The 27,805-nt window shown below is 39.4% G+C and overlaps 2 protein-coding genes across 3 annotated transcripts in view; one reads left to right on the top strand and one right to left on the bottom strand.

Annotated features, from left to right (window-relative positions):
* Positions 1-40: 40 nt before the first annotated feature.
* LOC139761449 (uncharacterized) lies at positions 41-16,437 on the bottom strand. Its single transcript, XM_071685674.1, has 5 exons — positions 16,172-16,437; positions 14,590-14,782; positions 5,133-5,297; positions 2,591-2,761; positions 41-1,243 (listed from the first exon to the last, which is right to left on the bottom strand). The coding sequence occupies exons 1-5, from the start codon at positions 16,306-16,308 to the stop codon at positions 548-550; spliced, it is 1,362 nt and encodes a 453-aa protein (XP_071541775.1). The 5' UTR covers positions 16,309-16,437; the 3' UTR covers positions 41-547.
* Nipsnap (protein nipsnap) overlaps positions 16,417-27,805 on the top strand; it is a 49,754-nt gene continuing 38,365 nt past the window's right edge. Inside the window, exons 1-3 of one of the 2 annotated variants that reach the window (XM_071685672.1) lie at positions 16,417-16,556; positions 18,234-18,413; positions 24,941-25,115. In XM_071685672.1, coding sequence (XP_071541773.1) covers positions 16,471-16,556; positions 18,234-18,413; positions 24,941-25,115 — 441 coding nt within the window. In that variant the 5' untranslated portion in view covers positions 16,417-16,470. The remainder of the gene's footprint in view (positions 16,557-18,233; positions 18,414-24,940; positions 25,116-27,805) is intronic. The other variant, XM_071685673.1, reaches the window with a different exon arrangement.

Here is a 27,805-nt window from a genome sequence, read left to right as displayed (position 1 = left end):
TATATATATATATATATATATATACATATATATATACGAATATTTTGTGATAGTAATTGTAAATAAAGCCGTCAGGAAAGTAGGGTACGAAATCTACCCTGTACTCACGACCTCTACATTCAAGTTCTTCCAAAAGGAAAAGAAGAAAAACAAGAAATTTATGGTATAATGTATTTTGATGGATTGAAAATATACTACATAGAAATATTATATGATAATCACATGGATAATAACAGCTGTAATTATCCATTTAAGCATCTAATGTCGGCTATATGATTATAGCCAAGTTAGATACGAATTCATGGCCTCAATACTTCGCATTCTCTGTTGACAAGAGTATTAGATCGACCGTTGTATCATGGCCTCATACAATGTGAAATATCTGTGTGTGTCTCACACGCTCGCGCAGAGAGCACCTGTCCAAGTATCGTAGCTACTGATTATTAACATCCTCTGCAGGGAGCACCTGGGCCTTAAGTAACCTAGGTACTGATCACGGACCATCGTCTGCAGGGAGAACCTGGGCCTTAAGTAACCTAGGTACTGATCACGGACCATCGTCTGCAGGGAGAACCTGAGCCTCTTCTCCGTCAGACGCCTCCTTCTCCACAGGTGTATCTGTTTGCTCGTCTCTCTGGATGCTCCTCTTACTCTCCATCTTCGTCAGTTTCCCGACGGAGCTTTTCTTTTTCTTAGAGTTCTTTCGAAGGGTACCTTCTTCAGCAGTAGTAGACTTGCCATTTGCTTCGTCCTTAGCCAGCCTGCTGCTACTACTACTGTCCTTACGTGACTTACTAGTGACACTGTCCCTGCCTGACTTGTTCGTGGCACTGTCCTTACGGACACTGTCCTTATGGGGAGGTTTGGAGGGCGCGTTCTCCCTTCTGACGGGTTTGGTGAGGCTGTCAGCGCTAGGTCTGAGGGAGGCGGGTTGGATGGCGCTGCGCGCCGCCGCTGTCACCGTCATGGCGTCCAAGAGGAAGTTGTGGAGACGTCTCAAGACGGCGGAGGTAGCAGCGCGCGGGCCCAGGGGAGGCAGAGACCGCTGGTAGGCCCTCGCCACGCTATAGATGTTGACGAGGGCGAGGCGCACGCGCGTGAGGTGCGTGTGCGTGTGCGTGGAGGCCGTCTGTAAGGCGGCAAGACGCGCCTCCATCTCCCCAAGACTCCGCGAAGAGGTCCATCCAGCGGATCGTTCCCTATAGAGCTGCAGTAGTGCCTCCCCCTCACGCTCCTTCTCGCTCTGTTAGGGGCAAGACAACACAGTCACCATCGTGCGTGCAACACCATCATGCAACACTACCAGCGGCTCATGCCACACTACTGCAGGCACAAACCAGTCCCTCCCTCCTCCTCCCACAACACCAACTGTCTGCATTTACAACACAAAAACTACTGGAGAGCGTGAAACAAACACTATAGTAAACACCCAGAGACATGACAGTCATGGGTCTGGCTGGACCCATGAACACCAGAACACTGATCCACACTCGTTGCTCTTCTGAAAGAAAGCATTGCGACCTTACCAGAGTCGAGGACGAGGCCAGAGAGAGAGAGAGAGAGAGAGAGAGAGAGAGAGAGAGAGAGAGAGAGAGAGAGAGAGGACACACAAGCTGTTCGAGACTGCTGTACTTGCCTGGACGTCCTCGTCATGTCACACTCCCATCCCATCGGCAGAGATGACTTTCCCGGTGGGATGGGAGTGTCAACTTCGTCATACGAAGTGTAACTTTCTCTGGCGTGATCCGCCAACCTTTACCGTTTTGGTCGGATATTCAGCGCATAGCAGAATCAATCCATGTGTTTATTTATCTTTTTTTGTACGTATCCTGACTCATAGATACACTTACGATAAAGAATAGGTGTTAAAGGTAGTAAATGTTCTTTGTTGTCTTCGTATAACCCGTAACATTCTGTCGTTGTGTCGTCTCTTTCCTTCCTTACACCACAAAGCTTTGCAACTCTTTGCTTTCTCGTGTCCTCCCGCTACTCTTCTTCTTCTTCTTCTTCTTCTTCTTCTTCTTCTTCTTCTTCTTCTTCTTCTTCTTCTTCTTCTTCTTCTTCTTCTTCTTCTTCATTCCCTATTTCTTTATTTCTCTTTTTTTTTGTGTGTGTGTTTCATTGAAGGCTTGGTGACTGGAGTCTGTGGCTTAAGTTCGATCCCTTAAGCACAACGGTACGACCCTTGAGCACGACGATACGACCCTTGAGCACGACGGTACGGCTCTTAAGCACGACGGTACGACCCTTGAGCACGAAGGTACGACCCCTAAGTATGATGGCTGGGCAAAGACCAGAACATCATACCCAAGTGTCGTAGGTGCGTGTTCATGGGTAGTACCGTTGTGCTCAAGGGTCGTAACGTCGTGCTCAAGGGTCGTACCGTCGTGTTCAAGGGTCGTACCGTCGTGCTCAAGGGTCGTACCGTCGTGCTCAAGGGTCGTATATGCCGTCGTGCTCAAGGGTCGTACCGTCGTGCTCAAGGGTCGTACCGTCGTCCTCAAGAGTCGCGCACCCTCGTGTTGAAGGGTCGTAAGGGCCAAACACCTGACGGACGGGCTGGCTACCACTCCAACACCGTCTTACTCACCTGCACGAAGACCTGCAGCTGTCGACGTGCCTGATGCAGCTGGAGAAGGGCGTGGTTGACCTTGAGCTGCAGCTGGAGACGCAAGGTCAGGAGGTCACGAAATCGGCCACAAACTCCCTCAACCGTGGATGCTTCTTTGCCAAACGTGGCCACACTCCGCTCCACATACTCCTACACACACCGAGGACATAAGACCACAATTCTCTCAGTATGTCACACTGAACGTATTATAATCGTCACATTTCAATTGCTATCATCAACCTAATCAATGAGTGTGTTAGTGTGACATGACTCTTGCAGATCTGTAGAACTTTTATATATTTTGAACATATTTAATAAAGCTTATTAGTATGTTGTTTACGTGACCTACGCAAAGTATGAGGATACTAGCATGAGTATGTTAGCCAGAATATATATATATATATATATATATATATATATATATATATATATATATATATATATATATATATATATATATATCATGTTAAACATAAGCTGAGGATTAGGATTTGAATATGTTTTAATTTAATGTCTGGATATCTCTACTTGAGAATATATTTTGATTTTAATGTATGGATATCTCTGTTTGAAGGAGGTAATTAGATATATATTTGTTGGTTGAATATGTCAAAGTGAAAAAATAAAAGAAAAATGTTGAATGAAACACTTCAACCTTTGGTAACTGTTGATTTTTCATCTTACAAACTGTGTAGATGACTGATGTGGATTTAAGCACTTGAATATAATATTGGAACTTGTAGAGGCAAGTTATAAGAAAAGAAGTATCATTACTTGCAAACTCTTCCAAGGTTCACCAGTCAAGGATTTGACAGTACTCAGACACATTGATTATTTCACCACTCTAATTTCCAAGTTTTGTGAGAGTTTCATTTACTTTCTAGCCCTAATTTCCAAGTTTTGTGGGAGTTTCATTTACTTTCTAGCCCTAATTTCCAAGTTTTGTGAGTTTCATTTACTTTCTAGCCCTAATTTCCAAGTTTTGTGAGAGTTTCATTTACTTTCTAGCCCTAATTTCCAAGTTTTGTGAGTTCCATTTACTTTCTAGCCCTCATTTCCAAGTTTTGTGAGTTTCATTTACTTTCTAGCCCTAGTTTCCAAGTTTTGTGAGAGTTTCATTTACTTTCTAGCCCTAATTTACAAGTTTTGTGAGAGTTTAATTTACTTTCTAGCCCTAATTTCCAAGTTTTGTGAGAGTTACATTTACTTTCTAGCCCTAATTCCCAAGTTTTGTGGGAGTTTCATTTACTTTCTAGCCCTAATTTCCAAGTTTTGTGAGTTTCATTTACTTTTTAGCCCTAATTTCCAAGTTTTGTGAGTTTCATTTACTTTCTAGCCCTAATTCCCAAGTTTTGTGGGAGTTTCATTTACTTTCTAGCCCTAATTTCCAAGTTTTGTGAGTTTCATTTACTTTTTAGCCCTAATTTCCAAGTTTTGTGAGTTTAATTTACTTTCTAGCCCTAATTTACAAGTTTTGTGAGGGTTTCATTTACTTTCTAGCCCTAATTGCCAAGTTTTGTGAGTTTCATTTACTTTCTAGCCCTAATTTCCAAGTTTTGTAAGTTTCATTTACTTTCTAGCCCTAATTCCCAAGCTTTGTGGGAGTTTCATTTACTTTCTAGCCCTAATTCCCAAGTTTTGTGAGTTTCATTTACTTTCTAGCCCTAATTTCCAAGTTTTGTGAGTTTCATTTACTTTCTAGCCCTAATTTCCACGTTTTGTGAGGGTTTCATTTACTTTCTAGACCTAATTCCCAAGATATGTAAGAGTTTCATTTACTTTCTAGCCCTAATTCCCAAGCTTTGTGGGGGTTTCATTTACTTTCTAGCCCTAATTTCCAAGTTTTGTGAGTTTCATTTACTTTCTAGCCCTAATTTCCAAGTTTTGTTAGAGTTTAATATACTTTCTAGCCCTAATTCCCAAGTTTTGTGAGAGTTTCATTTACTTTCTAGCCCTAATTTCCAAGTTTTGTGAGTTTCATTTACTTTCTAGCCCTAATTTCCAAGTTTTGTTAGAGTTTAATATACTTTCTAGCCCTAATTCCCAAGTTTTGTGAGAGTTTCATTTACTTTCTAGCCCTAATTCCCAAGCTTTGTCAGAGTTTCATTTACTTTCTAGCCCTAATTTCCAAGTTTTGTGAGTTTCATTTACTTTCTAGCCGTAATTTCCAAGTTTTGTTAGAGTTTAATGTACTTTCTAGCCCTAATTCCCAAGTTTTGTAAGAGTTTCATTTACTTTCTAGCCCTAATTCCCAAGCTTTGTGAGAGTTTCATTTACTTTCTAGCTACTGCTGCTGGGAATAAGATGGGAACGTATTGGTACGGTACCCCAGTGTTCCCTGTAGGAGGTAGTGAGGTGCTGGGAAAAGATTTAACATATTGATGCTAGGAATAATATATTAAGGGGGCTTGTTCTCCCCGGAAGGGGGTATTACACTCTGATCTCGAGGTGGAATACATTGTATTTTTTAAGAGCAACAAAGTTTCTATCAAGATGAGGTGGGGATAAGTGGAGTACTGACCCGGTATGTGGAGTAGGTGGCGACCTTGGCTGTAGTGGAGGCTGTAGCACGTCGTGTGACGTGGATAAGTTCCTGCAAACGTTGCACCTTCTCCTCCTGTATGCCCGCCTCCTCCTGCTGGCGTTGCAGGAGTCTGGCACCTTCCTCCCGCCGCTCCTCCTGAGCCTAGGAGAATATGGCCCCACACATAAGCTTGCTAAGTTTACTCTTTTTCATTGACAAAAAAAAAAAAGCTACTCGCTCGTGTAAAGTGCCATATAAGATGCATATCTGTGTCCGGATATTTAAGAACATGATTAGTCTTTACTTAAAACCTTTACACTATAGAAAAAGTATAGTTGATGGTATGGGCCTGTCAGGAAGAAAATTTTTAAAGTTTGCCTTATATTGTTTTATAGAAAACTAACTAAAGTATTTTGAAGAAAATGTAAATGAAATATTCAATGGGTAACAGAATCATTTGATTTTAACTAAAACTGGTTTTTTGGGGGAGGGGGGCCCTGTCAGGAAGAAAATTTTTAAAGTTTACCTTATATTGTTTTATAGAAAACTAACTAAAGTATTTTGAAGAAAATGTAAATGAAATATTCAATGGGTAACAGAATCATTTGATTTTAACTAAAACTTTTTTTTTTTTTTTGGGGGCCTGTCAGGAAGAAAATTTTTAAAGTTTACCTTATATTGTTTTATAGAAAACTAACTAAAGTATTTTGAAGAAAATGTAAATGAAATATTCAATGGGTAACAGAATCATTTGATTTTAACTAAAACTTTTTTTTTTTTTTTTTCCCCTCACGAACTTAAATATTTACCAGACTCTCAGAAGTAACGATAAACTCCTTTCAAAAATCTCTGTACACATCTCGAGCATGTCTGATCTCGATTTTCCCCGGATTATATTCCCTTGATTTTGATGATCTCGAACTCAAGGTCTTTGACACCGGGATTGAAAAGGGGGGGGTAATCATCTCAACAAGATGGTGAGACACCGCCGGTCCTAACAATTACGTCTGCTGAATCTATAACTTGAGGTTCCTCGATCTCACCCACTATTGTGATGCAAAGGTCAAATATGCACTGGTTCTCATCAGTCTCTCTGTAGTCAGGGATCACGGTAATGACTGGTACATCAGTCACCATTTCCTGGTCCCGAACTTCCATGGAAACGTTGATGGGGACAGGTGGTCCTGCTCCTGCATCAGTACGGCGGATTTTTCTCTGTCTTACCACCCTCTTCCTCTTCACTCTCACTTTCTCTGTGACAGAAACGCCGCTGGATGTTTCTCCACCTCCATCTTCCCCCTTTTCCAGGTGAGGTCTCTTGCATGGAACGTCTTCGTCGTAGTCAAGTCTCCTTTTCACTCCGATTTCCAGGTCTCTGTCGTTTCCAGGCACCCAGGTGATTCTGGTGTATGCATACTCTTGGTTACATCCATCCTTGCCTCCCACTCTCGTATCTGCCTTGATGCTCCATCTTCCCAGTGTCCTCCCAATGTTAAGAACTGATGCCTTCTCGTATCCAAATTGGTCACAGTAAACCAAGTATTCCTTGTAAAGTTGTTTCCTCAAGATGAAGTCCTGTGGTCTCCCAGTTTCTTGGATGTAGGTTTGGTAGAACTGGCAGAAGGATTCCTTGCCGTGGTACTGGTGAGGTCTGCGAACGTGAGTCATTGTTCGAGGGTTTGATTTTCTTGTGATTTGGACCTCCCTGAGGTGCTTCAATATCCCAGATACCAAGAAAAACGACTGAAAAATAGTCGAGTTCAGATTGGCTTTGGTTATGACGCAGACTAGATGGGCAATTAAATAAAGGGAAGATGAAACACATAGGGCTGTAGTGGAGGCTGTAGCACGTCGTGTGACGTGGATAAGTTCCTGCAAACGTTGCACCTTCTCCTCCTGTATGCCCGCCTCCTCCTGCTGGCGTTGCAGGAGTCTGGCACCTTCCTCCCGCCGCTCCTCCTGAGCCTAGGAGAATATGGTCCCACACATAAGCTTGCTAAATTTACTCTTTTTCATTGACAAAAAAAAAAAGCAGATTTGGATATAACAAACTCTGATAAAAAAAAAAACATTTCCCATTGATGCTTTAAGTAGAAGCTACTCGCTCGTGTAAAGTGCTATATAAGATGCCTATCTGTGTCCGGATATTTAAGAACATGATTAGTCTTTACTTAAAACCTTTACACTATAGAAAAAGTATAGTTGATGGTATGGGCCTGTCAGGAAGAAAATTTTTAAAGTTTGCCTTATATTGTTTTATAGAAAACTAATTAAAGTATTTTGAAGAAAATGTAAATGACATATTCAATGGGTAACAGAATCATTTGATTTTAACTAAAAGTTTTTTTTTTTTTTGGGCCTGTCAGGAAGAAAATTTTTAAAGTTTACCTTATATTGTTTTATAGAAAACTAATTAAAGTATTTTGAAGAAAATGTAAATGAAATATTCAATGGGTAACAGAATCAATTGATTTTAACTAAAACTTTTTTTTTTTTTTCCCTCACGAACTTAAATATTTACCAGACTCTCAGAAGTAACGATAAACTCCTTTCAAAAATCTCTGTACACATCTCGAGCATGTCTGATCTCGATTTTCCCCGGATTATATTCCCTTGATTTTGATGATCTCGAACTCAAGGTCTTTGACACCGGGATTGAAAAGGGGGGGTTATCATCTCAACAAGATGGTGAGACACCGCTGGTCCTAACAATTACGTCTGCTGAATCTATAACTTGAGGTTCCTCGATCTCACCCACTATTGTGATGCAAAGGTCAAATATGCACTGGTTCTCATCAGTCTCTCTGTAGTCAGGGATCACGGTAATGACTGGTACATCAGTCACCATTTCCTGGTCCCGAACTTCCATGGAAACGTTGATGGGGACAGGTGGTCCTGCTCCTGCATCAGTACGGCGGATTTTTCTCTGTCTTACCACCCTCTTCCTCTTCACTCTCACTTTCTCTGTGACAGAAACGCCGCTGGATGTTTCTCCACCTCCATCTTCCCCCTTTTCCAGGTGAGGTCTCTTGCATGGAACGTCTTCGTCGTAGTCAAGTCTCCTTTTCACTCCGATTTCCAGGTCTCTGTCGTTTCCAGGCACCCAGGTGATTCTGGTGTATGCATACTCTTGGTTACATCCATCCTTGCCTCCCACTCTCGTATCTGCCTTGATGCTCCATCTTCCCAGTGTCCTCCCAATGTTAAGAACTGATGCCTTCTCGTATCCAAATTGGTCACAGTAAACCAAGTATTCCTTGTAAAGTTGTTTCCTCAAGATGAAGTCCTGTGGTCTCCCAGTTTCTTGGATGTAGGTTTGGTAGAACTGGCAGAAGGATTCCTTGCCGTGGTACTGGTGAGGTCTGCGAACGTGAGTCATTGTTCGAGGGTTTGATTTTCTTGTGATTTGGACCTCCCTGAGGTGCTTCAATATCCCAGATACCAAGAAAAACGACTGAAAAATAGTCGAGTTCAGATTGGCTTTGGTTATGACGCAGACTAGATGGGCAATTAAATAAAGGGAAGATGAAACACATAGGGCTGTAGTGGAGGCTGTAGCACGTCGTGTGGCCCCACACATAAGCTTGCTAAGTTTACTCTTTTTCATTGACAAAAAAAAAAAAAGCAGATTTGGATATAACAAACTCTGATAAAAAAAAAACATTTCCCATTGATGCTTTAAGTAGAAGCTACTCGCTCGTGTAAAGTGCTATATAAGATGCATATCTGTGTCCGGATATTTAAGAACATGATTAGTCTTTACTTAAAACCTTTACACTATAGAAAAAGTATAGTTGATGGTATGGGCCTGTCAGGAAGAAAATTTTTAAAGTTTGCCTTATATTGTTTTATAGAAAACTAATTAAAGTATTTTGAAGAAAATGTAAATGAAATATTCAATGGGTAACAGAATCATTTGATTTTAACTAAAAGTTTTTTTTTTTTTGGGGGGGGGCCCTGTGAGGAAGAAAATTTTTAAAGTTTACCTTATATTGATTTATAGAAAACTAATTAAAGAATTTTGAAGAAAATGTAAATGAAATATTCAATGGGTAACAGAATCATTTGATTTTAACTAAAAGTTTTTTTTTTTTGGGGGGGGGCCCTGTCAGGAAGAAAATTTTTAAAGTTTACCTTATATTGTTTTATAGAAAACTAACTAAAGTATTTTGAAGAAAATGTAAATGAAATATTCAATGGGTAACAGAATCATTTGATTTTAACTAAAACTTTTTTTTTTTTTTTTTTTTTTTACCCTCACGAACTTAAATATTTACCAGACTCTCAGAAGTAACGATAAACTCCTTTCAAAAATCTCTGTACACATCGCGAGCATGTCTGATCTCGATTTTCCCCGGATTATATTCCCTTGATTTTGATGATCTCGAACTCAAGGTCTTTGACACCGGGATTGAAAAGGGGGGGTAATCATCTCAACAAGATGGTGAGACACCGCCGGTCCTAACAATTACGTCTGCTGAATCTATAACTTGAGGTTCCTCGATCTCACCCACTATTGTGATGCAAAGGTCAAATATGCACTGGTTCTCATCAGTCTCTCTGTAGTCAGGGATCACGGTAATGACTGGTACATCAGTCACCATTTCCTGGTCCCGAACTTCCATGGAAACGTTGATGGGGACAGGTGGTCCTGCTCCTGCATCAGTACGGCGGATTTTTCTCTGTCTTACCACCCTCTTCCTCTTCACTTTCACTTTCTCTGTGACAGAAACGCCGCTGGAGGTTTCTCCAACTCCATCTTCCCCCTTTTCCAGGTGAGGTCTCTTGCATGGAACGTCTTCGTCGTAGTCAAGTCTCCTTTTCACTCCGATTTCCAGGTCTCTGTCGTTTCCAGGCACCCAGGTGATTCTGGTGTATGCATACTCTTGGTTACATCCATCCTTGCCTCCCACTCTCGTATCTGCCTTGATGCTCCATCTTCCCAGTGTCCTCCCAATGTTAAGAACTGATGCCTTCTCGTATCCAAATTGGTCACAGTAAACCAAGTATTCCTTGTAAAGTTGTTTCCTCAAGATGAAGTCTTGTGGTCTCCCAGTTTCTTGGATGTAGGTTTGGTAGAACTGGCAGAAGGATTCCTTGCCGTGGTACTGGTGAGGTCTGCGAACGTGAGTCATTGTTCGAGGGTTTGATTTTCTTGTGATTTGGACCTCCCTGAAGTGCTTCAATATCCCAGATACCAAGAAAAACGACTGAAAAATAGTCGAGTTCAGATTGGCTTTGGTTATGACGCAGACTAGATGGGCAATTAAATAAAGGGAAGATGAAACACATAAGGTTGTGAATTCTAGCTGAATTGCCTGGAGATTGTAAAATAACCTTTAGTAGTAACGGCATAAGATCTAAAATGGTGTGGTTTTTGTGTAGTCCTAGGGTTATTGTCGTGATGGCCTAAGTAGTGAAGATAAGGGGGATAGTGAAGATAAGGGGGGTAGTTAAGATAAGGTTGTGGTGAAGATAAGGGTATAGTACAGATAAGGGACTATACAGACTAGATGGACAATTAAATAAAGTGAAGATGAAACACATAGGGTTGTCAATTCTAGCTGAATTGCCTGGAGATTGTAAAATAACCTTTAGTAGTAACGGCATAAGATCTATAATGGTGTGTGTTTTGTGTAGTCCTAGGGTTATTATCGTGATGGCCTAAGTAGTGAAGATAAGGGGGATAGTGAAGATAAGGGGGGTAGTTAAGATAAGGTTGCAGTGAAGATAAGGGTATAGTACAGATAAGGGACTATACAGACTAGATGGACAATTAAATAAAGGGAAGATGAAACACATAAGGTTGTCAATTCTAGCTGAATTGCCTGGAGATTGTGAAATAACCTTTAGTAGTAACGGCATAAGATCTAAAATGGTGTGGTTTTTGTGTAGTCCTAGGGTTATTGTGGTGATGGCCTTAGTAGTGAAGATAAGGGGGATAGTGAAGATAAGGGGGGTAGTTAAGATAAGGTTGTGGTGAAGATAAGGGTATAGTACAGATAAGGGACTATACAGACTAGATGGGGAATTAAATAAAGGGAAGATGAAACACATAGGATTGTGAATTCTAGCTGAATTGCCTGGAGAATGTGAAATAACCTTTAGTAGTAACGGCATAAGATCTAAAATAGAGTGTGTTTTTTTGTGTGTGTAGTCCTGGGGTTGTCGTGATGGCCTTAGTAGTGAAGATAAGGTTGTAGTGAAGATAAGGGGGGGTAGTTAAGATAAGGGTGTTGTGAAGATAAGGGTGTAGTGAAGATAAGGGAGTAGTGAAGATTCGGGTGTAGTGAAGATAAGGGAGTAGTGAAGATTAGGGTGTAGTGAAGAAAAGTATGTGAAATGCTTGGGGGTGGGGACCTTCTCATAGGTTCTGTACAATTCTAGAATGAAATGCTCGAAGGCCACCTTCTCGAAGGTTCTGCACAATTGTAGAATGAAATGCTCGAAGACCACCTTCTCATAGGTTCTGTACAATTCTAGAATGAAATGCTCGAAGGTCACCTTCTCGAAGGTTCTGTACAATTCTAGAATGAAATGCTTGAAGGCCACCTTCTCGAAGGTTCTGTACAATTATAGAATGAAATGCTCGAAGGTCACCTTCTCGAAGGTTCTGTACTATACTAGAATGAAATGCTCGAAGGCCACCTTCTCGAAGGTTCTGTACAATTATAGAATGAAATGCTCGAAGGTCACCTTCTCGAAGGTTCTGTACTATACTAGAATGAAATGCTCGAAGGCCATCTTCTCGAAGGTTCTGTACAATACTAGAATGAAATGCTCGAAGGCCATCTTCTCGAAGGTTCTGTACAATTGTAGAATGAAATGCTCGAAGGCCACCTTCTCGAAGGTTCTGTACAATACTAGAATGAAATGCTCGAAGGCCACCTTCTCGAAGGTTCTGTACAATACTAGAATGAAATGCTCGAAGGCCACCTTCTCGAAGGTTCTGTACAATACTAGAATGAAATGCTCGAAGGCCACCTTCTCGAAGGTTCTGTACAATACTAGAATGAAATGCTCGAAGGCCACCTTCTCGAAGGTTCTGTACAATTATAGAATGAAATGCTCGAAGGCCACCTTCTCGAAGGTTCTGTACAATACTAGAATGAAATGCTCGAAGGCCACCTTCTCGAAGGTTCTGTACAATACTAGAATGAAATGCTCGAAGGCCACCTTCTCGAAGGTTCTGTACAATACTAGAATGAAATGCTCGAAGGCCACCTTCTCGAAGGTTCTGTACAATTATAGAATGAAATGCTCGAAGGCCACCTTCTCGAAGGTTCTGTACAATACTAGAATGAAATGCTCGAAGGCCACCTTCTCGAAGGTTCTGCACAATACTAGAATGAAATGCTCGAAGGCCACCTTCTCGAAGGTTCTGTACAATACTAGAATGAAATGCTCGAAGGCCACCTTCTCGAAGGTTCTGTACAATACTAGAATGAAATGCTCGAAGGCCACCTTCTCGAAGGTTCTGTACAATTATAGAATGAAATGCTCGAAGGCCACCTTCTCGAAGGTTCTGTACAATACTAGAATGAAATGCTCGAACGCCGCCTTCTCGAAGGTTCTGTAAATTTCTAGAATGAGAGTTCATGATATTATCCCAGTATCAACAGAAATGAATGAGGATCTTCAAGTGAGTGGATGCAGGTCGAGCTACAGGCAAGAAAGATGTGGTATGGTGTTGTTGGCATGTACCAGCCTAAGGGAAATGCCCTTCCTCATCATACTACTTGACCATTTAAGATTTCCCCAGATGATACCTCATTCATAATCATCAGATAGGGGCAGTTCGTTTGACTGATTGGCGACGGCAGTTCCCTGGTCTTTCAGGAGGCGTTTGTGCTTTATAAATTGGATAACCTTTAAAGTTTGTGCCTAAGATAAAACTATGTGAGTGAGTTCTTCAGGTAAGGCAATGTCGTCATTGTGAGCAACTTTGGGTGCGTCTTGCCGCAGTGCTGTGTATCTCAAATAATATAATATCAAAAAATACGTATATTCTTGAGAAATTCTGAGATAATGTATATTCATTCCCTGTAATATGTCCGGATAACAAGGTCGGCCATGGTGGCAGTGTGGTCAGAGTTGCTTCCGAGATACTAAGTTAGAACTAAATTTTTTTTTTTAAATCATAGAAATATAACTTCACCTTCAGCTATTGGCACGTGGATATTTTATAAAAAATAATCATAATTTATAAGGGCGAAGTGATACAGTGATTGGGTAATGTTATTTCATTTGACATTTCCTCATTTGACTAGTGTCACTGGACAACAAACCAACGTAAACATAAACACAACATGTCAAGTTGACCATTTACGGGGAAGACACGAGTCTGATTGAAGCTCTAGGACCACAAAATACACAACACATTCTCTCTTTTATGTATCTATATCAATTAATGTGTTTACCACAGTCATGAAAGTGGATGAGAAATGGAACATGACGTACAAGTGTTTATATAAACAGTCTTCAGTGATTTGGAGGACAGGTTCCAAACAGCTCTGGGTATCTGCTTGCCATTCGACAGGCGACATTAATTACAGTTGAAGAAGAAAATGATGAAGTAAGTTTTAGTTGCCGGATTAATTAAATATTGCGGTGTGTAGTGCACTATACTTCTCAGTTTTGTCTTTGGTGTTTAACTGAACCAGTTTGTCTCGCTAAAAACATTGCAAAGCAATACCAGAAAGTTCACTTCGTGAAAATGTGTGTGTGTGTGTGTGTGTGTGAGGTTAATATATATTATGGAGAAGTAAGTAAACAGTGAAGAAGAGGAAGGAAATACACTTGACTCCACCACCCACTTGCCTCCCTAGAACGCTCATCTCTTTTGCTCACCATTTAATATAATTATTATTATCATTTCTCTCCTACAAATCTTGTATTGCTAAACACATCACAGTACCTGGGCAAAGTAGTAATATAACTTTACCTGAAAGTCACCTTGCTGGCTGTGTGTGAACAAATGTGTGTATTGTGTATCGTACTGTAGTTTCCTGTATGGTGTACTTAATGACCATTTATTGTCATTCTTTGTGTATTAAACAGTAATGATGTTTACTGTATGGTAATAATGACCGTATATTATCTTTTTCACTCATTTTCGCCATTTCCTGCACCTGTGAGGTAGCGCCAGGAACAGACGAAGACATGGCCTCTTCGCTCACATCCACTCTGGTTGTCCTGTAAAATGTACCGAAACCAGGGCCCCCCCCACCCCCCTATTGACCATCAGGCCCCACAAACCTTTCTGTAGTTTCTTTTAACAGCTTCACATGCCCTAGTTCAGCCCAATGACAAGATATCCCCTTGTAAACCACATACTCCAATTTACTCTGTCCCTTGCACGTCTCGCACCCTCCTGCGTGTTCAGACCTCGAGCATTCAAAGCATCTTTCACTCTATCCTTCCGTCACAAAGCCATTTAGCGATGCCACTGTACCTTAAGATCAGACTCATGGGTGAGTATGTTCTGCACAAGGGCTGCGTAACGGCAATGGGCTCGCTGGCGTTGCTGGTGTATGGCTGCGAGGGAGGCGTTGTAGGCTGCGTGGTGAGAGGCGGCGCCCTCACCACCACTGCTGAACACCCGAGCTAGGCTCTCAACGCGTCCTCCGCCCACCTCACACGTCTGCCTGCAGTCCGGAAGACATGAGCTTTTTTTAGCTTTCATCATCTCAATGGTGGCTTTAGGAGGCCTTAGGAGGAAGGCATACATGGTAACTCCTCGGGGCCCCAGGTTTAGTCGCACCTTAGACTTTTTTATTTGCATAATGTGAAAAAATATTCCAATATTACTATTATCAATATTGCATTAAGATGATTTCATTGCCGTTTCATGAATGGTGTGAAATGGAATTGAAATATATGTTGAACTTGCATAGTGATTAAAATTAGCTTCTCTGGAGCCCCTATTAATTCACTTACCCAAAGCCCAACAAACCTAAGGCCACCTCTGTTAACACTGTTTTTACGAATATGATTAGAAATGCCAATCTTCTATATTGAGGTCGATAAACATATCATCTTGCATATGCATTAGACTTGGTAATCATCAGAGCTTTTTTTTATATCCCCCCTTCTGTTTCCCTATTTCCGTTTGCCTGCTTCAGTTTCAACATTGGCCATATTGTTGCGAAAGAAAAAATGTTTCATGGGTAAGAAAAGCTTCTAAAGCATTCAGTAAGTCAATCATCAACGATAAACATTAGAGTCAACACTAAAACTGATCTCTATTAGAAACTTCACTATCCAGTTCCCAGTGTAATAAAATGTTTAAGATTAGGATATATATATATATATATATATATATATATATATATATATATATATATATATATATATATATATATATATATAACCTAAACTTTTATTGTACATTTTCATATTTCATAAAACCGTAATACAGTCCTGGTTCACCTTATTGTAACTTGACACCAGTATACATTTCAATTATTTTCGATTTTTCTCACCTGATAGTGCTCACTTGATCCACAACAATATATATATTTCATTTTTTGTAGGTTAAATGTATGTACGTATTAAAAATCCATCAAACTTGGCATGCAAATGTATCCATCATGTTTTACAATAGTGTGTGCTCATGCTTAGCTTAGATTCTTACTTGAATAAGAAATAGAGAAGCAGATATAATTCATGAACGTATGTCAGCAGTTCATAAGCTAATAGAAATACCCCATGGATCTAGATATGTCCAGATTAAAGAAATATTCATTTTCTGAACTAAGTTTTATTAAGACTTCAAATGATGACAAAGTGCAAATTGATTGATAATGTAATTCAACATTTTACATCCTGATTACTCTCATTCCTCATAACACTGATATTATTTCAATATCAATTTAGATTTGCTGGAAACTGAAACTTGAAAGATACCAGACAAATGAAAAGCAATAGTGATTATTAGATCGACCTATAGATCATTTCTAGAAAGTCTATCTTCAATCCCATGAACACTTCGGACAAAATGGCCGCAATTCATACCAAAGAAAAAGACTGCATACTCAATGATCTTATTGTCAAGGTGGGTCTTCTTTGCCACAGCATCATCATAGACACGTGTGTAGAAATTCTCAGACTGTTTCCTGTCCTCCTCCTCTTCGTCATCCTCTTTTATTCTGTCACTCCTCTTACTGCCCATGGTTCACACGTACTACAAGCACACTTCACACGGCTTGAGTCTTAACGGGTGATTCTTTGTTTTCTGGAAGGTGGAAACTGGTTCAGTCTGTGCTACACTGCTGTTGAGAATAGCGTCTGGAGTTGCCATGGCAACCCGCAGGCATTGTGGGTATGACGTCACATGAGATTCATCATGGCTGCCAGAGCAATGTTGTTAAGGAAGGCTTCACGCTTTTCTCCCTCCCTTCAGCAGCTGACCCATATCAGGTAAAACCAATGACTATCATCATATCGTAATTGATTATCCCTGTGTCTCCAGTGTCTAATATATTTTTTTTATTTGCACACCCTCACGTGACGTCCATTTATTTGTGTCGTGTCGGCGATCAGCTGTTTGGCCGTCGTCTGCTGTTTACCCACATAAACATTGAACCTGAGAAGGGCAGAAGCAAGGTCATATTAATAATATATATGATGAAATGACGTAGGGAATGAATGTCACGTCTTAGCAGGGATTCTATAGGGAAATCATCGTTTCCTAAGGGGTTGAGTGAGGCTGAGAAAGGCGTATCAGGTGAATCTTGGGTGGTGAAGACGCCGGAGTGGGTCTTATTTTAAAAGTATTTTGTGAACTTTAATGACGTGTTGGCAGTGGAACATTGCCATTTAATGGCACTGCCTCTTCATCGTGTTCCTCTGCTAGCCGGATTTCATCTCGAGATCCTTTTAAGTAATTTGGTTGGTAGAACATGGCCTTGCTGGGGCTTTGTTGTGGTGGTATTCATTAATGTTCAAGATATTTTGTATGAAAAATGAGGAATGAAAAAAAAAACATTGTAAATGTCAGAACGCCGTCAGATTATATGGCTTCTTTCAAGACAGAAATGGATTGCATCATTCACACTTCAAGTGGCGCATCATTGCTCTTGCATCATTCCATACGAAGAGAAATGATTTAAATTTAATATCCGCAGATCTATAGCTGTATGATGGATTTAGAAGTACTAAATAACAATGGAATATTTTGAATGGGAGAGTGTTTTTTTTTAATATTTTTTCAATGGTACAATAGTGTGATAGTAGGGAGGGCTATGATGATCAGGGAATACATCAAGTGAAATAAAACACTCGTAGAAATCAACTGAATCTTTAAAATCCTCTTTTGAACGTAATGAAGCATCCACATAAATGTATTACACGAACATTTGAGATGGTTAACTTCATTCATCTAGGATTAGGAGAACAGACAAGCTGAGAAGGAATATGTGGTAAAGGTTTGTAACTTCAGAAAAAAAATTCTTAAGAAAGGCTCGTAGATGAAAGCCTGTTCGAGGGTATGACCATGTAGGACAGACAGTAAGTGGTAGGTTAGTGAAGATCTTTTATAGTTTGGCTGAAGGCATGAGAAGAGGTATTTTGCCATAAAGGCAGATCTAGTGAATGTAGAATTCATGCTGCTGCATTCTAGATAAGAATTCTAGGGTAATGGTAATGTGTGATTGGTGTTTGGCTTGCCTAACTAGTTTGGCTCAGTATGAAATATAATCAGAAAGTACTGCATCAGGGGAAAATCAATATCTGCCTTAACACACAATCCATAAGCTCTGAATATAAGTGTGTTGACGGAAAGTCTTTATGCATATGATCCATCCAGTGTAAAAAGACAAATATTAAAGTATGATGGAGACACATTTCATAACATAGCAGTTCATGGGGCCAAGTCACTTACTAAAACAGCTAGGGATTCCTGCTTTTTCTCCAGTTCTGGGTTCATGGCTCCACCTGTCAAAATCTTAGAAAGACCAGTAGTTTCTTTTTACTATCAGTTTTGGCACTTTAGTGCTCACATTTACAGTTATTATCCCATTGTTCCTTAGCTATCTTGTGCAATGAGTCAGATTTTTTTTCAGCACCATGCATTCAGATCTGAAGTTTCTCTTCCAGATGTTTGTCGACAACAGGATGCAATGCTCAGAAGGACAGCTGGCTGAACAAATTGTTGGTTCGGAAAATCGAACCCACCAAAGAATCACACTCCCGTATGTTGTCTGATAAAGAGGTCATATTTGAGTTGCAGACCCATAACATCAAACCAGGCACTGGAGAAGCTTACCTTAAAAATTAGTAAGTTTTTTAAATTTAACTGGTAAATAAAGTAATTCATACTTAGCAATTTAGTTACAAAATATTGATAAGAATGAAATTTATAGAATTAAACAAGATGAAGAATTGTGATTGGGTTAAGCTATCACCTTTTTCTGAGGGAAGGTATTGCTGATATCAACAGTTCTCTGTAATTTACAGTTATTTAAGTAACCCATATACTTGTCATAACCATAGTTCTGTTTTTGCTGTGGTCATGTAAGTTTGTGTTATTAAAAAGCAAGCATTAGGTATTTAATGTTTACCTTGACTTTATGTTCTTGATAATGAAATGTAGAGACAGCCATTGACTTTTCTTGGAAAAAGTTAGCATAAACCTGATGAAACAAGAAGTTGCATCATTTTATTTGGCAAAGTGGTTTTCTCCTCAAGAGCTACTGTATGCATCAGTGTTGTGCCAGGTGGATAACCATCAGTTGACCCTGCTTATATGTGTAAGGAGGCCTAGCCAGTATTTAATGTCTTTTGGCTATCCTAAAACATACACTCCACCCACATGTAATATGAGCATGCATGAGTTGTCTCATGGAGTCATGTATGTGGGAGCTAGAGTTAAAACAAAGGGATTGTCATTCATTCATGTGGCTTGTACATATTCAGCATTATACATGAAAATGTTCAAGTGATTTGTTGTGAATTAGCAGAGAATCAAGTTAGTGGGAACCTTATATAATAAAAAGATTGTGGTTGAGAGAGTAGAGGAGGGTGTATTGAAATGGTTTTGTCACATGGAGAGAATGAGTGAGGAAAGATTGACAAAGAGGATATATATGTCAGAGGTGGAGGGAATGAGGAGAATTGGGAGACCAAATTAGAGGTGGAAGGATGGAGAGAAAATGATTTTGAATAATCGGCGCCTGAACATAAAGGAGTGTGAAAGACGTGCAGGGAATAGAGTGAATTGGAACAATGTGGTATATCGGGGTCGACATGCTGTCATTGGATTGAACCAGGGCATGTGAAGCATCTGGGGTAAGCCATGGAAAGTTTTGTGGGGCCTGGATGTGGAAAAGGAGCTGTGGTTTCGGTGCATCACACACGACAGCTAGAGACTGAGTGTGAACGAATGTGGCCTTTGTTGTCTTTCCCTAACACTACTAAGCATGCATAGGGGGGGAGGGTGGGGTGCCATTTCATGTGTGGTGGGGTGGCAACAGGATAGGATGAAGGCAGCAAGTATGAATATGTACATAAGTATATGTCTGTTTATATATATGTATGTGTACATTGAAATTTTTAGGTTTGTATATGTGCGCGTGTGGATGTGTATGTATATACATGTGTATGTGGGTGGTTTGGGCTATTCTTCTGTTTCCTTACGCTACCTCACTAATGCGGGAGACCACAACAAAGTATAATAATGCTGATAATAATAATGATAATATATATACCTTGCAAACGCGGGAGACCGGCAAAAAAAAAAGAAATATATTTATTTATTTATTTTGCTTTGTCGCTGTCTCCTGCGTTTGCGAGGTAGTGCAAGGAAACAGACGAAAGAAATGGTACAACCCACCCCCATACACAATGTACACACACACACGCCCACACACGCAAATACACATACCTATACATCTCAATGTACACATATATATACACACAGACACATACATATATACCCATGCACACAATTCACACTGCCTGCCCCTATTCATTCCCATCGCCACCTCGCCACACATGGAATACCATCCCCCTCCCCCCTCATGTGTGCGAGGTAGCACTAGGAAAAGACAACAAAGGCCCCATTCGTTCACACTCAGTCTCCAGCTGTCACGCAATAATGCCCGAAACCACAGCTCCCTTTCCACATCCAGGCCCCACACAACTTTCCATATATATATATATATGATAATATATATATATATATATATATATATATATATATATATATATATATATATATATATATATATATATATATAAATATATCTGTCCACATGTATTTATGTTATCATCGTTGTCCCAGGATTGTTTTCTAAGAAAGGGTCTCACTGTTACCTGGAACCTCCTTTCCAGAAGCTCCTGCAGTCTACTTTCAGTTGGAGGAAAATGATGGACCCATTTGGAGTGTGAAACTTTGTGATGAGACTGTACTTCTTGTGATAATTTTTTATTGCAGTGTAACCTCGTATAGGTAAAGCCCAGTAACATTACACTCATATATATTCTTTCTCTCTTGCATGCTCACTATTTCTTGTGCAAACATTGTTACTAGACTGTGCCTACCTAAGGTTCATTGTGAATGAAAGTCACCATCAATGATGCAATATCATTGTCCGTTAATTAAAGGAAGTACAGTCTTGTGGAAGAACTTTTTACTCCAGAGGATTCTATATTTGTACTTAGACTTGCCACATCATAAGGCTTATGCTTTACCAAGACATGTCAAAGGCAACAAAACATATTAACTTCTCATATCATTAGGCCTTTGCAGCATTTACCAAGACAGGTCAAAGACACCAAAACATATTAAACACCATGTTCATTGTTTACATTATGTTCAAATGTTGAAGATAGTTATATCTTATAACTGATTACTTCTTGTCATATTTGACTGATACTAAGAATTTGATATTTTGCATTTTATGTGGGCAGTAGGATATCATTGTTCAAGAGGGAAAATTTATACTAAGCACACCCAGTGCTTGTTAGATGGCACCAGGTAGTGGTTTTAGCCAAGAAATCTTCGATATGATTATAGCCAGAAAGGACAACTCTGAAATTCATATGATGAGGAAATGTATGCTTTTGTGAACACTGATGGATCTAAACTGGAGTTTATTTTAAAATATCACTCATTGAAGGGTTGGGCTTACACCCCTTTGTGTTTGACTGGAACGGCAAGATAAATGAGCATGAGAATCCAAGTTCAAGGCCAAGGAACAAGCTTACACTAACATCAAATGACACCAGCCTGTTATTTTCTGGTAATTTCCCAGTTTTTGAAGATTTGTTTCTTGTATCTGTGTATTATCACTCTTGAGATAGATGTATAGCATTGCATATGTGAACCTAGGGCTAGGCTTATTTCTCTGCTAATTTCTATTGGTGTTTTGAGGTAGTTTTTTATATTTTATACTCTTCTTAATTTTATATCAGCTTCTGTGTAGCAGGATGTTGAAACTGCTACAGAATGCTTAGTACTTCTACATCCATGTATACATGCCTCAAAGATAGGTCCTGGCAAGAGCGTAACTTTATAGAATAAGTTAACCCTTTAAGTGCTGGCCAGGAAAGAAGGGTGTATAGTATTTTTTGGCCAAGTGAGATACAAAATTTTAAGTATTAAAGAAAGGTATTATGATCTATTTAGGTAGCCTTAGCCATTTAAATTAAGTACATTCAAATATTAGCATGCTACTGCCATTTTTATACCCAGTTTGTACCCAATAACCCACACATCATCCTCCATACAGAAGTGCATGACATCTTCATGCCATGGTTGTCTGTGGGTAAGTGAGAGGCTTCAGAATTTTTTGCTGGCTAACTAGAGTTGCAGATGACATGTGACCTCTGTACGATTGTGCCACTTGAAGACATGGGCCTATTCAAACATGGAATGGAAATTTGAAAATGTGTATAAATGTGCTTCATCCTTTCCCAGGATACGTGTACAGCCTCTTCTCACCATGTTGATCTATGGGTAACTGAGAGGCTTGAAGATTTTTCTGTGGGCTATTTAGAGTTGCAGGTGAGTTATGACATCTATCCATGCCTCTAGAGAGCATTGGGCTATTCATACATGGACAAAAAATTTAAGAATATACATGTACTTGCTCCATCTTTTCCCAGTAGAGGGTATGTCTACATGGACAGCACTTAAAGGGTTAAGTGAAGGATTCTTAGGGGCATTAATGATATAATAGGTTTCAGTTTATTGCAAAAATGCAAACATTATTGAGGGCTCTGTAAACTTTAATTTCATTATAAGTTTTATTGCAAGTATATTTATCTCAAGTAAGCATGTGCTTTGGTCAACCAAGTGGAAACTTGAGAAGTGTCTACTGCCTGGATTTGAACATGATTTGTATGCATATGCAACATCAGGAACTTAAAGATGCCTCATAATGCATCCCCAGCTTCCCTTTTGTTGAAAGGATTCATTTTTATGAGGGGAGACCTAAGCATACCAGTGTTGCTAGAACCAGTATGACTGTCTGCCTAAAAATCAAGTAGTACAGGATTGCAACTAGCTGCAAGATTAGATGTTTTTGCCATCAGTATTTAGGCTATTAGACAGTAGATTTACTCTCAAGTTTGTTCCATAGCAAATCTCAGTGTATATTGGTATATGCAGTGTTTGATTAATTTTCAGTTTACAATTCAGTTGGCAGACAGTTGTCAATCCCTGACAGACACATTTTTTTCATTGATAATCATGTTCATGATTAGGTACAGTGCTCAGTAGATAACAGAGACATGAGAGGGTTAAAGATAAGTAATTGTAGCACATCATTTGATATGAAGTGGTAAAGTTTAAATGAGCATAGATCAACTTTTATTGGTTTTGAGCCATGGTTTAAAAGTGATTTTTCTGACAATTTTGTAATTCTTTTTCTTTGCTAATACTATGTGCTGTTCTTGTTTCTGCCTCATGTATTGATATTTTAAGGGATTCTATTAGTGAGAGGAATATGTAAACCATATTTTTGCCCAAAGTGATGCATATCATACTTAATTTTTTTTTACATTTACTTAAGAGTAAATACGTATAAAAGAAAATCATATGGCACAACTGAATTCTCATGTAGGTTTGTTATATGAAACACAGAGACTGGTATCCATAATTTCCAAGTAGTGATATCCTAAGAAAAGCTGATGTATTTACTGGTAGCATTGTCCATAGTAATACTGTATATAACTCACTGTATTGGCATGCAGGTAATATTGCTGCAAGTAAGGAAAATTTTAATTTGTGACTTTTATGAGTGAAAAATTAGTACTGATTCACTGAATTTGCTTAAGGCATTTTTTTCCAAATGGAGGTGGTAGCATATTTCTTGTAGAAATTAAAGGATTATTAAAATGGATTATTTTCCTCTGGTCTACTGTACCCTTTGAAGGCTTTTGTTTGTGGCCAGTCTTATGCTAGTCCAAGTTTATCTTGTGTTCTCCAAAACTGAATAACAGTATTTCAGTTTCAGCATCTTTCAAACTTTTGCACCTCTCCTTTACTAATGTTAGTTATCCTGTTTTCTATATGTAATGGATATTGCATCACAAAGTGATATGATCCTTCCAGTTTGACTGTACTGTGAAACTCATTTGTAACCGTGTATCTCCACATATGGTGACAGATTTATGATTGGTGCATTGCTTTTAATCACTCACGAGAGCTGTCTTTTCCATTGTGGTTCCTTGAAAATTTGACATTTAAACATGTGAAACACACATTCAAATTGTCCTGATAACTTACACTTTAATGGTAAAATACAAAAATTACTGTTAACAAGGTTGGTTTTTGGCAGATGCATATGTGATATCCTGTTATTCAGTTACCGTGGCTATTCAGTTTATGTTCCTGTGACCATTCACTCCTTTGAGAGGGAGTAAGCTGCTTATCTTAAAGTTTTTCAGATCTTTTGATCTACAATTTAACTGTAAAGTTCAATGTATCATTTTTATAAAGCAGGCTTTACCTTGTGATGTTACTTTAGTAATTATTATGTGTGTGTGTTTGTGTGTTCTTTTACAGAGGTAAACAGTTTGTACATCCTTCATAAAGGTTATTTTTACCCATGAACATCATCATGTTACTTTATTATATGATTTGTAAGCAGTAGACTTTATCATTTGTTTCCATCAGATAACTAAAGGACAATTTACTTTGGTATAAAGTCAGGATTGGCCTACACCGTGTGTAAAGACTGATTTAAAACCTAATTATACTGTTTTACCCACATATCACTTTTTAGTCATAAGGAAAGGTTGTGAATCCAGGTTCAGTATCACTAGTTCATTTGATTTTCACAAGATACGAAATTAAGTTGCTGCCATTCAGTAGTAGGGTTAGGCAGCAGATTAAAGTTTGTATATATAATTACTTGATGGGGAAATCACTATTTATTAACATTTTAGTGTAGTTTAGGAAATGAGTTTACTCTCAGTTTTTATTGGCCTATCATATATATTGACGTCTAAAATATGTGGACAAAACATGAGTACCACTACCTTATTTGGGTTCAGAAAAGAGTTTCAGCTGAAAACTACTCAAGTGTGAGCAGTTTAACAGATATATAATTTGTGATACTTTATCTTACCATACCTTACCTTCGTATGATATCAAAAGAAATCTGAAAATATTTTTGAGTTTCAGGTGATGCTGTTAGGCTTTAAGTGTATTTAGATGTGTTGAAATTGCTATTATTCACAACATTTGGAGCATATTTTGCATGGTTTACTCCACTTCAAATGCAGGAGTGGCTGTACATTATTCAGACAAGCAACAACAATTAATTTCACAATCTATATTCCACTTTTTTTTCCAGTGAAGAGTATGTGAAAGCTGTAGCAGACAAGTTTTCAGGGAAGTCTGTCCACCCAGAACTCCAAGGTTCATGGACAGTTATAGTTGGAGACCAAGACCAGTGTGTTCATCTGTGGAAGCATGCTGGAGGATATGATTCAATAGATGCTGCCAATAAAGTCTTTGCCACAGATGCGGTAAGCCGTGCATTTGTTATTTTATTTGTCTGTGAAATTTAGAGAAATGGTGAATGTATGAAAGAATATATATGGATGAAGGCAGCAAGTATGAATATGTGCATGGGTGTATATTCTTTCTTTCTTTCATACTATTTGCCATTTCCCGCGTTAGCAAGGTAGCGTTAAGAACAGAGGACTGGGCCTCTGAGGGAATATCCTCACCTGGCCTCGTTCTCTGTTCCTTCTTTTGGAAAATCAAAAAAAACGAGAGGGGAGGATTTCCAGCCCCCTGCTCCCTCCCCTTTTAGTCGCCTTCTACGACACGCAGGGAATACGTGGGAAGTATTCTTTCTCCCCTATATATATATATATATATATATATATATATATATATATATATATATATATATTATTATACTTTGTCGCTGTCTCCCGCGTTTGCGAGGTAGCGCAAGGAAACAGACGAAAGAAATGGCCCAACCCCCCCCCCCCCATACACATGTATATACATACGTCCACACACGCAAATATACATACCTACACAGCTTTCCATGGTTTACCCCAGACGCTTCACATGCCTTGATTCAATCCACTGACAGCACGTCAACCCCGGTATACCACATCGCTCCAATTCACTCTATTCCTTGCCCTCCTTTCACCCTCCTGCATGTTCAGGCCCCGATCACACAAAATCTTTTTCACTCCATCTTTCCACCTCCAATTTGGTCTCCCTCTTCTCCTCGTTCCCTCCACCTCCGACACATATATCCTCTTGGTCAATCTTCCTCACTCATTCTCTCCATGTGACCAAACCATTTCAAAACACCCTCTTCTGCTCTCTCAACCACGCTCTTTTTATTTCCACACATCTCTCTTACCCTTATGTTACTTACTCGATCAAACCACCTCACACCACACATTGTCCTCAAACATCTCATTTCCAGCACATCCATCCTCCTGCGCACAACTCTATCCATAGTCCACGCCTCGCAACCATACAACATTGTTGGAACCACTATTCCTTCAAACATACCCATTTTTGCTTTCCGAGATAATGTTCTCGACTTCCACACATTCTTCAAGGCTCCCAGAATTTTCGCCCCCTCCCCCACCCTATGATCCACTTCCGCTTCCATGGTTCCATCTGCTGCCAGATCCACTCCCAGATATCTAAAACACTGTACTTCCTCCAGTTTTTCTCCATTCAAACTTACCTCCCAATTGACTTGACCCTCAACCCTACTGTACCTAATAACCTTGCTCTTATTCACATTTACTCTTAACTTTCTTCTTTCACAGACTTTACCAAACTCAGTCACCAGCTTCTGCAGTTTCTCACATGAATCAGCCACCAGCGCTGTATCATCAGCGAACAACAACTGACTCACTTCCCAAGCTCTCTCATCCACAACAGACTTCATACTTGCCCCTCTTTCCAAAACTCTTGCATTCACCTCCCTAACAACTCCATCCATACACAAATTAAACAACCATGGAGACATCACACACCCCTGCCGCAAACCTACATTCACTGAGAACCAATCACTTTCCTCTCTTCCTACACGTACACATGCCTTACATCCTCGATAAAAACTTTTCACTGCTTCTAACAACTTGCCTCCCACACCATATATTCTTAATACCTTCCACAGAGCATCTCTGTCAACTCTATCATATGCCTTCTCCAGATCCATAAATGCTACATACAAATCCATTTGCTTTTCTAAGTATTTCTCACATACATTCTTCAAAGCAAACACTTGATCCACACATCCTCTACCACTTCTGAAACCACACTGCTCTTCCCCAATCTGATGCTCTGTACATGCCTTCACCCTCTCAATCAATACCCTCCCATATAATTTACCAGGAATACTCAACAAACTTATACCTCTGTAATTTGAGCACTCACTCCTATCCCCTTTGCCTTTGTACAATGGCACTAGGCACCTCACCATGACTCATACATACATTAAATAACCTTACCAACCAGTCAATAATACAGTCACCCCCTTTTTTAATAAATTCCACTGTAATACCATCCGAACCTGCTGCCTTGCCGCCTTTCATCTTCCGCAAAGCTTTTACTACCTCTTCTCTGTTTACCAAATCATTTTCCCTAGCCCTCTCACTTTGCACACCACCTCGACCAAAACACCCTATATCTGCCACTCTATCATCAAACACATTAAACAAACCTTCAAAATACTCACTAAGTATAATATATAAATATAAATATAAATATAAATATAAATATAAATATAGGGGAGAAAGAATACTTCCCACGTATTCCCTGCGTGTCGTAGAAGGCGACTAAAAGGGGAGGGAGCGGGTGGCTGGAAATCCTCCCCTCTCGTTTTTTTTTATTTTCCAAAAGAAGGAACAGAGAAGGGGGCCAGGTGACGATTTTCCTTCTAAGGCCCAGTCCTCTGTTCTTAGCGCTACCTCGCAAACGCGGGAAATGGCGAATAGTATAAAAAAAAAAAAAAAAAAAAAATAAATAAATAAATATAAATAGATATTTTGTAATATAGTATACAGCTTTTATTTTTAAACCATTATCTGTGGAATGTATTAGCTGAGAATACGTTCGTAGTGTGCTGTGCTTTCTGCTGAGAATATTTATGTAAGATACTGTATTTTACAAGACAGTGATGTAAGATGGGCAGTTCATAGTATATTTGGAATTGGGAGAATAGGTTAGCATT

The sequence above is a fragment of the Panulirus ornatus genome, chromosome 40 (genome assembly GCF_036320965.1).
Source record: "Panulirus ornatus isolate Po-2019 chromosome 40, ASM3632096v1, whole genome shotgun sequence".
NCBI lineage: Eukaryota > Metazoa > Arthropoda > Malacostraca > Decapoda > Palinuridae > Panulirus > Panulirus ornatus.
The sequence above is the reverse complement of the archived record's forward strand: the minus strand, read 5'-3'. Positions and strand labels throughout refer to the sequence as shown.